General features: G+C 53.0%; 1 protein-coding gene across 3 annotated transcripts in view; it reads right to left on the reverse strand.

Annotated features, from left to right (window-relative positions):
* The window catches only part of KDM5B (lysine demethylase 5B), a 42,613-nt gene extending 35,336 nt beyond the window's left edge, over positions 1-7,277 (reverse strand). The window contains exon 1 of one of the 3 annotated variants that reach the window (XM_036235535.1): positions 7,059-7,262. In XM_036235535.1, coding sequence (XP_036091428.1) covers positions 7,059-7,262 — 204 coding nt within the window. Of the gene's footprint in view, positions 1-6,202; positions 6,484-7,058 lie in introns of those variants that run through there. The other 2 variants (XM_036235536.1, XM_016130758.2) reach the window with 2 other exon arrangements.
* Positions 7,278-9,965: the final 2,688 nt, after the last annotated feature.

Below are 9,965 nucleotides of genomic sequence, written 5' to 3' on the forward strand. Positions count from 1 at the left end.
TGGTTAGACGGCCAGGAAGAAGCGAGAGAAACCACAGTCTCCTTCCCGCAAGGCCTAGGGGGGAAATGAGAGACGCTGGCCAACTTGTGGGCTCTATGAGGGGGTCGCTGTGCATCAGAAGGACAAACAATGGCTTTTGTAAGTAAAAGGCCATCGTTTGGTACTCCCCAAACTGTCCCTTAAAAGCTGGGTCACCTTAGACAAGTGACTTAACTTCTCTCAGCAGTTTATCTCTAAAATTGTCTTACCTGAGGAACACCAGAAGCCAAATGTTTTGATTCCTACTCTAGTATTTTTTCCATGGAATCTCTATTCTCTTAAAATTTTCATTGCCCTGCTAGCTAATATCAACCTCCCAAATCAAATTATCTTGGACCCTAAACTCTAAACCGTGTACCTTTGGAAGAATCTTGAGTAATTATTTATTATACAAAAAGGGACGTAAATGGAAAGGAAAACCACTGGTTAACAACGAAAAAAAGCAGAAAGTCACAGAGGAACCCAGAAGAATGGCTGCCATGAAGTACAATTTTCTGAAGTCCCAAACCCACACCCTACCTACACACATCCCTGATGCCAGCCTCCCACTGGAAAATCTGGTGGCTGTCCTTGATTTGTCAAAACTGTATCATAAGGTCAGATAAGAGCCTCTCTGGGAGGGAGAAAAAAAAAAAGCTTCGATACCTGGAATTTCACAAAATGAGGGTTACACTCCCCAAAATCTTTTTACAGACCCTCCCCATCTCCATCCCCTCACCTCTGGATCTGCAAAGACATGAGAGCACAAGCCCCAAGAGACCCCGAGACCCTGCTCTCTTCGCCTGTCCCCTTCAAGTTAGCATTGGCGAGGGTGAAATGTGACCATCCGGTTTACATACCACCGAGGGACGGTTTACATACCACCCAGGGACGAGCTGGTACAACCACAACTCAAATGGGAGGATCTTGCCTTAAATACCTTGTAATTATGTGGTTTTGATAGGAGTTTGTTCTTTGTTTCTGGAGTTATGAGATTAGGGTACTTTGGTAACGTTTCTGGTATCCGTATAGTATCCTCAGAGGAGCATGTGCTTCATAAAAGCTCCAAGCAAGTGTTCAAAACACACAGGAATTTAGACTTTAGTTCTCTCATGTTAAGATTTGGTCAAGCTGGCAAGAATTAACAAGAATACACAAAAGTCTGCCTACGGCCACATACGGCACCGCTGGCAAGAGAAAAATACTCAACACTCAGAGATTTAAGACTCAGCATGCCGCCCCCTCCCCAAAATGCTTGGTTTACACTCGACTGAAGAGTGCTTTAGCACGTCTAGGAAGCCGTCTGGGGTACAGTGCCTGATTCAAGAGTACGGTATCTAAGGTCCACCGCGGAGGCACGTTGTGAGCTCCAACACACGGTGTACCTGGACAAAACACCGGAGGATACACGCGGGCTGGTGCGACCATACAGAAGTTCTAATTAGCTTTTCAAAAAAAGGTTATTAGTGAAAAAAACAATATAATCTGGCTGTGTCCTGAGGATAAACCCTGTCACCTCTTCTCTACTTATCTAGCACTTTGCAAATAAGGTAATTGTAGAATACTCAAAACTCAATGTATTCGCCCTCCTCTCAGGCAAGGATTGGTATTATTTAAATTATATGAGGCTATAATGCCCTCCAATTGCAGGGCTTCCACAAGATCAAAGCCATTCCACACTAGGGGAAATTAAAATAATTTTAAATACTTCTTAGCACTTAACACAAAGCTCACCAACTACACATTCTTTCCTGCCTGTATACGACACGACACGAGACACACAAAATACATGTGAACCTGCAAGTTTTCTGAAATAGTTTGTAATACCTCTACCTGGAAACTGTTTTATCCGCTAATTTTAAAAAAATATCCGAGTACGGAAAAGCTTCACCTAAACCCATAGAAGAAGCAGATTCTGCACGTTCTAGTTTGATGCAAAGGGGGCTTTCTGATTTTTCAAGTCTCACTTTTTTCAAATCCCTTCGCTGTAAGGGAAAACGAGGGACACGTATTTGGCACTAACTCTGTCTCACCAAATCTGTCCCCAGACTCTTCTTAGCACTGAGCAAATGTGCTTTGGGATTTAAGATCCGTGCAAGCCATCAATTAATTAATCTGGACGGCAGCCCAAGGTCAGTGTCAGATCCCCTTACAGCAGACGGCAAGGTGTACGTCCGAGAAAAATGACTTTGTCCAAGGTCACGATGGAATCAGATTCTAGACACTACGCACTTATTTTTTAAAATCTAGGAAACACTGACTCCTTCATTTTACATGATAGAGAAACTAACTTTCAAAAATTCATAAAAAATCCACATGCTCTCCGTGATAAAGCTTACTTTTATCCCGGCAAACCGGTCCTTAAAATTTCACGTATCATAGAATAACAGATTACCAAGTGAAGTGGAATCGACACGTTCTAAAAAGCTAATCATTACATGATCTTCCGTCTAGAAGTGTTTAGTCTCCCATCTGAGAAAGGAAGTTATTATTTGGGGAGGGGGGCGGGGAAGGAAGTCTTTTGATTTTAAGGGGTTATTGATAGAAAATATTTTTCAATAACCTGGCTTTTAAATTAAATCGCTCGTTTTGGACATTTGACATCATCATGTAAATGTTAAGAAGCAACTCTGCTGAAACAGCCTGCACGGTCAAGGCCGACGGCCAGCCCTAACGCCCTGACCAGCCACTCATCAGGGCCTTCTGAGTCTCGCTCCCCTGAAACCCCCCTCTCCTGCCCCCGCCTGACTCCCAGCCGTGCTGTGCCAAAGGTCTGGCAGGCAGGGAACCGGGGAGCGCCCTCCACCCACCGCCAGCCTCCGTGCGCCAAGAGCTGCTCTGAAGACGGTCAAGTTTCTACACAGCTTCCAACAGATGGGTACTGAAGCCACAAAGCCACTGACTAAAACTGAGAAATGCAATCCCATGGGAACTGGACACAGTGACCATCACTCCCTGAAGGCTGGAGCCTCCGTCCTCACTGCGCAGACTCGCTCGTACCCTGAGGAGGACGCAGGCTCAGCCAAGCTGTTCCCTACAACCGAAGGCCATAGCTGTCTCTCGCCCGCTCTGCGTTCCGTTCCCTGACCCCTAGGGAAACAGCTAAAGGGGCTGCATTCTTTATGCTTATGTGTACACCTGAATGTTTTCATAATAAAAAAGTTTATTTTACACCCTGTAATGGCTCTGACAGAAGAACGTAAGCTTAAATGATTTAAAAAATAAAATAGATGAATAGATGGGATAACTCTAGGCCACGGTCTAAAAAGGCAACATTTTAGGAGGAATAATCTACAATTAAAGATTTGAATGTTAAAAAGAAAAAGAAAGAAAGAAAACAAGAATGCACAGAGTCGAGTCCACACCTTTGTTCCAAACATCTTACAACTGCGGAACAAAAGTGTCACTGCCCTCGAGGCAGACTGTCCTGTCAGTCTGGTTCCTAAACCTGAAAGTATAAAAAAGCAAACTCACCACCATACTCATCTAATAGTCGATGCCCAAGAAAAAGGGCATCTTGGACATCGTTTTTTGGAGGTGTACAAAAGTAACATCTTATTTAATTTTCTCTTTAAGCTCATGCTAGAACACAGCAGTTAATACTTAAGAAATCTTCATTAGGCAGCATACAATTGTCAAGTCTAAAATAAGTTTCTCACAACTCAGATTTAAAATCTAGTTATAAGTTCCTCCAAGTTTAAGTAGTCTGAAGCATGTGGGACAGCCCAGTGCTATGGCTTTCTCAAAGCATTGCTCCCCCCACCCACTCACCCCAAGGGACTCCCTGGTTAGCTTCTGGTGATTCCTCTTCAAGGGACCCCAATCTCTGAAAGGAAAGTATGGACAGCCTTTCAGTTCCTGACATTTATTTCACCTGACTGGCAATGATCTTCTGCACTTAAAACAGATAATAGCATAATCTCCAGAGTAACTAATTCTCTTAGAAAAAAAAAAAAAATCACACCACCAGCTCAATACAAACCAACTGTGCAAAGAGGAAGCAAGGTTTTTCCAGGCGATCAGGTTTTTAAACCTATGACGGCCTTTCTAAAGAGGTACACACAGGCTTCATGGAACCGAAATCCAGGCACCTAATCAGTGCTTTCATTCTGGGGCCTGAGCTTCCCCCGTTATCCCTCTCCATACTAAACTTTAAAGTTATCCAAATAAGACGAGAAGTTACAAAAGTCTACAAAAAGATCCAATTTACAGCACATAAACCAGATTTTTAAAAAATCTAGTTTACAACATTTTCTGCCTTTCTAAAAGAAAATGCTCATTGGTGAATTTTTGTCTGCCTATATTAAAGTATCGTAAACATCCTGAACTTGGTTATTGTCCCCAAGTTAAACAAATAATTTTACTACCAATCTATGAACCGGAAATACTCTCCAAAACATCATAAAGAAAATTAAGTACCCTAGAGACAAAGAATGAAATCGGAGATTAATAATTTTCTCTAAATTTTCTTGCGTCTCTCAGAAATAATTCCAACCCTAGCTTTAATACAGAACACTTATGAACATTTTCAAAGGCTATTCTGTTTTCATTTTGCTCTTTAAAAGGGTTTAGATGGCACGTTTAAAAACAAATACTATAATCACAGGAAGGGAAATTTTTCCAGGAGGGAAGGGATGTGGGTCTGCTGCCTATTTGTATGTCGTGTCACTCACGCTCCGTTCTAAAAGTCTGTGAGGGTTGCTGATGAGCTCACTAAGAGCACGACTAGATGGATTCCTCCGTGGCTCCCATGTGACCAATTTACCAATGGCAATGTCAAGTTTAGCTAAAAGGCTACTACAAATGAAGTTTGTTTTTTGCTTTGAGGTTCTCTTTCAAATTGCAACTGTAGGACTTAATCCAGCCTCCTACACCAGCCGAGAAAGAAAATGATTTTCTTCTAAGCAGTATAGTCCTAAATTTAGCTTCAAAGGTAGTTAAAATAGGTATGGGGTTCCTTTTGGGGGTGATGAAAACATTCTGACACCCACTGTGGTGATGCTTATACAACCATGGTGTAAATACTTTAAAAAAAAAAAAACTACTGAATTGCACACTTTAATAAACTGTACAGTAAATGAATATCTCAATAAAGCTGTCATTTAAAAAAAAAATAGCTAAGTTCTCCACTCACTCCAGGATGTTTCTATTGATAAGTCTTTACTCCAAATGTTAAGGGTGTAAGGTGGCCAAAGAATCACAACTAGAGAAAAATTTCATGATAGATACCAAAGAAACAGGGAGAACAGAGAAGGTTGAGCCAACATCAGTAAAACCTTAATCTCCATAATCAGGTTTAGGGAGGATGACAGGCTGGAAAGAGAGTGAGTTCACAGCACTGACACCTCCCTTACACCAAGAAGGGATTAAGCTCCTACCTGGTTCCTAAGGGTGGAACGAACAGGCTCACTCGACAATGCTGACTGTACTATAAATCACTTTCAAAAAGTGTTACGCTTTGCCTATAAAGACAAGGGATCAAACTAACGACCAGAAGAAGTTGAAGTTAAAAAAGCGTGTCTACTGTGCCATCTGGGGTCTGACTTAAATCCCTGACTTCTGGGCACTGCCAAAGAAGACATCTGTGGCATCGAGCTACCTGGGGCCAAATGTTAGATGTCTGAGGTCAAAGCCATCAATATGTTCCAATCAAACTTGGGCAACAAAAATGTATTTACTGAACAGTCAACTATTTTTTGCCTAATAGTTACACACCTAAAAGTAATCACCTCCAAATACCACAAAATGACATGGAAAATACCGTTTGTCCTAAAAGAGACATCTAAATACATCAAGGAGAAAATGAGAATTCATAGTCTGAAGGCGGCAAAACCAGAAGTCAGACTAATTGAAAGGAAAAGGAAAAAAAAAAAAACAGCCTAGGAAACGAGCCTGATTATGCTACATACTTGATATAATCTGAAACAAAGTTCATTTTTCCCTTTAAACTTTTAACTCGGACTTGAGTAGCCGTCTTATTACCTGTTACCACATTTACTTACTCTATTTCCACAAATTTCTGTGAAACCCAAGTTTTCAAAAGTAAAGCCGTTTAGGGCCCTCACTGGGAACTACTGCCATGTAAATACCATAATTAAAGACACAAAGAACAAAAGAAGAGAGAAATGCTGTCTAATTCCTCCCCTGACCTCGGAACAACAATACGCAAAGACCCAACCCTCACCTTGATGCAGCCAATTGTATTCCAGGAACGTGGGGCGCAAAAATCCCCTAGAAACGCTGGCATCTGAGAGCCACCGCCGCGGAAAACAGCGTCGACCTCTTGCTTTTGTCGCTCTATTTTAACTACACGAAACCACTTGTTCGCAGCTTCTTTACACAAAACACTTGCTCAGACGGAGACTGTTCACATCGCCCAGGAAGCCTTTGTTCCCCAAAGGCCCCTCTTCAGGACTCCGACTTCGGGAGGACGCCGCGCGCGCAGCCGCCGCACGCGCCCGGGCCCGGTCCGCCCGGCCCGGGGGCCGGTCAGACAAAGGCGGGGCGCCCGGGCCGGGGCCCGCTCCCGGCACAAAATGGAGGCCCGCGCCGCCCGCGGCTCCGAGGGGCGCCGAGCCCCGGGGCGAGCCCCCCGCTCGGGGGAGACTGGCGGGGGACGCGGCTGAGCGCGGGGCCAGGGCCCCGCACGCCGCCTGGGGCGCCGCGCCCCGGGGCCCCGCACGCCGCCCGGGCCAGCCGCAGGGACGCGGGGCCCGGCCGGCTGCGCGCTGGGCCGGGGGCCGCGCGCGGGGGGCGGGGGGCCCGGCGGCCCCGGCCGCGCCTCGGCCAACGGCCCCGCCAACCGCCCGGCCGCGCGCCCCGCGGGCCGTTGGGCCGAGCGGCCCGCGCCGCGCGCCCCGCCCGCGGCCCCGCCGGCGCCCAGGTGCGGCCGCCCGGCCCCGCCGCCGCCGCCGCCGCCGCCACACAAAGGACCCGGCGCCGCCGCCATGTTGCGCGCGGGCGGCGCGCGGCGCCCCGCGGCCCCCGCCCGCCCCGCGCCCCGCGCCGCCCCGCCCCGCCGGCCCGCGCGCCCCACTCACCGGCGGCGGCCGCACCTTGCAGATGCCCGTCTGCTCGGCGATGGGCCGGATCTTGTGGATGAAGGCGAACGGGTCGGCGAACTCCTCCCAGCTGGGCTCGAACACCGGGCACTCGGGCGGCGGCAGGAACTCGCCCAGCGGCCCGGGGCCCCCGAGCGGCGGCGCGGGGCGCGGGCCGGGCGGCGGCGCGGCGGCCGGCTCCATGGCCGGGGCTGCGGGCGGCGGCGCGGCGGCGCGGCGACGGGGACCGGCCGCGGCACGACGGCGGCGCCGGGCTCCTCAGCCTCCCTCCGGCGCTCGGCCGCCGCCGCCGACGACGCGACGTCTGCGCCAGCCACGCCGTGCGCCTCCGCCGGCGCCGACGAAAAGGAGTCCCGCCCCGCCCCCACCCGCCGCGCCGAGCGGGCGGGGCCCGCCCCGCGCCCCGCGCCCAGCGCCCCGCGCCCCGCGGTTGCCGTTTCCCACCCCCGTCGGCCCCGGGACGCAGGGGCCCCCTCCTCCCGGTGACAGAGAAGAACCGCGAGGCACTGGCGGCCGAAGCGACAAGTTCGTAGGGCGAAGAAGTGATGCTCCTCCATGGGTGGGAAGGCGGGGTGTTGCAGGGAAAGAGGGGTCCACGGGCAGTGCGACCGCGAGCCTGGCTGTGAGAGGGGCCGAAGGCTTCGGATGTGACCCGGACGACGACGATGGCGCCTAATTACGGCAGGGTGCTGTTCCTGAGCAGGAACGGATGCAAATACAGGAGATAAAATAGGGCACGGTGACCCATCGGGGAGGGACAGCGAGGCGTGCGGGCGTCCGGGCCACAGGCCGCGGGGCCGGCTGCGCAGGACGCTCCCCTGGAGAAGAGGAGCAAGGGGGTGGCGGCGGCGACCGTGCGTGCACTTCTGGCCGAGCACGTCTGCGGGGCTCTGGTGCAGTCGGAGATCCCAGCGGGCTGCAGGGCGGAGGTCGGCAGTGGAGACGGCCATCCGGGAGTTACAGGCCCGTCCGCGTCCACCAGCGATAGCGGCCACTCAGCCACCGCTCAGGGTGTGTGCGGCGCGGGTGTTAGGCCGTTGCCCCGAATCTTCCTTCGCCAAGCGTCTTGCGTTACCCCATTGTGCAGAGCAGGCGGCAGAGGCGCCGAGGGTTTAAGGAGCTTGAAGGCACGTGAACACTCTTTGACGCAGTTTTGGGCCAGGAGAGGGGTGCGTCGTGTCCTGCCCCAGAAAGCAGCCAAACCCGTGGTGGAACCATTCGCCAGGCCCCGTTAGGAGAGTCGTCAGAGCCCTGGCCCTGCTTTCAGATTCGCGGGCAGAAAGACGGCTCTTAAGGCTTCTTGGATTTAGAGGGCAGGGGTGGGGAGCGGGGATGCCGCATCTGCAGTCGACTGTTCCGAGAGGCCCTTGGCCCCCAAGAGTCCAGACAGGTCCTTTGAGAAGGTCGCTCTTAGCTCTTTGGGGCTTTGATCTGCCCACTGCAGTGGAGACTTAAGCCAAGGGAGAGCTGGCGTCAAATTAGAAAGCCACCAGTGTCTGGTGTGAGCTACAGCAAGGTATCATAAAGTATTAATGTCAGAGTCTAGGTGGTGTGCTGAAAAATTCTTTAACTTGGCTGAATATCTGACAATCTTTCAAAAGGGGGGAAAGAATCGTCCTGTCGCCCTTTGTCAAGGCTGGTCTGTGCTTTCAAGGGTCTTGTCGGAGTTGATTTCCTGTCCTGGGCCCTCAGGAGAGCGACACGGCAGTTTCACCCTTCACAGGAAAACGGCGGACGCCCGAGTCGGCACTGTCACCCGCCGAGGCGCACAGAACTAGCCCAAGGATCTCCTTCGCGCTGGGCGCGTCCCGTGCTCCTGGATCCCTCCCGCTGCCAGCTCCCAAGTTCGCCCCGCTTCCGGTAGCGGCCCTCAGGGCTGCGAGGCTGCGGCTCCCAGGTGAGGACGGAGCCGTGACGTGGAGGGGGGCGGGCGCCGGGGCCGAGCGGCGACGCCCCCGCCCTTCATGGTGCGTGTTTACATGGCGGAGGGATCCGCCAGCTGACACGGCCGCGCCGGCCCTTCTTTTTTTAAAGAGCCCGGCCGCGCGCGCCGATTGGCCGCACGGCGCCGGGGGCGGGGCCCGGCCGCATTGTCTGGGTCCGGCCGCGGGACGCCCCGGGGGCAGGGCCGGCCGCCCTGGCCTGCGGGCTCCGGGCTCGGGCCCCCTGGGTCTCTGGGCGGGACGCCTGCACAGGGTCAGGTTCGGACTCCCGGGAAAAGCAGGGCCGGAACCAGGGCCGAGTCCCAGGAACCAGCCCCGCTCCGAGTGCCACGTCGCCAGGAGCCCCTCCTTACGCCCGGACACCCCGCCCCGCGTGGCTTCGGTCCCCCAACCGCCCGCATCTGTGCTGCCCCGAATGCCCTGGCCACACTCCTAGGGTCTCCATCCTCACCCAGCCCGACCCCGTCCCACGGCCTGCGCCCCCAGGCCTGCCCGCCAGCGAGGGGGCGCACCCCGTGTTCCTTCCGGTCGCCTGGACGGAAAGGCGACGCTCCGGGGTTCCAGACCTGGGGGCTGACTTTCCCCCTGCACCCCTCCCCCCACACACACAGCCCCCGCGAACCGGGGGCGGGCCCGGCTCCCAGCAGCGGGGGAGGAGGCGCTCTCGCGGCACGTAGCGCACGTGCAGGGCGGTCACCCCGCCCCGCCCCCGCGTCGCCGCCGCCCCGCTTTCCAGGGCCCCCTTGGCCCTGACCTGGGATCTATACGTTCGTGTCCTGCGTCCCTTCTGACACTACCTCCCCTTCCCAGGCCGACGGATTCTCCTCTTTCTCCTTCGGCGCTCCGGCCTTCCCGCAGCCTCTTCTCAGTCGGCCTCGGCTCCTCTCGAGCCAGAGCCATCTCTCACTCTGGGTGCCCGGATGTTTGGTGTCGGCTGCCCCCT

This window comes from Rousettus aegyptiacus, unplaced genomic scaffold (assembly GCF_014176215.1).
Source record: "Rousettus aegyptiacus isolate mRouAeg1 unplaced genomic scaffold, mRouAeg1.p scaffold_m13_p_18, whole genome shotgun sequence".
Classification (NCBI taxonomy): Eukaryota; Metazoa; Chordata; class Mammalia; order Chiroptera; family Pteropodidae; genus Rousettus; species Rousettus aegyptiacus.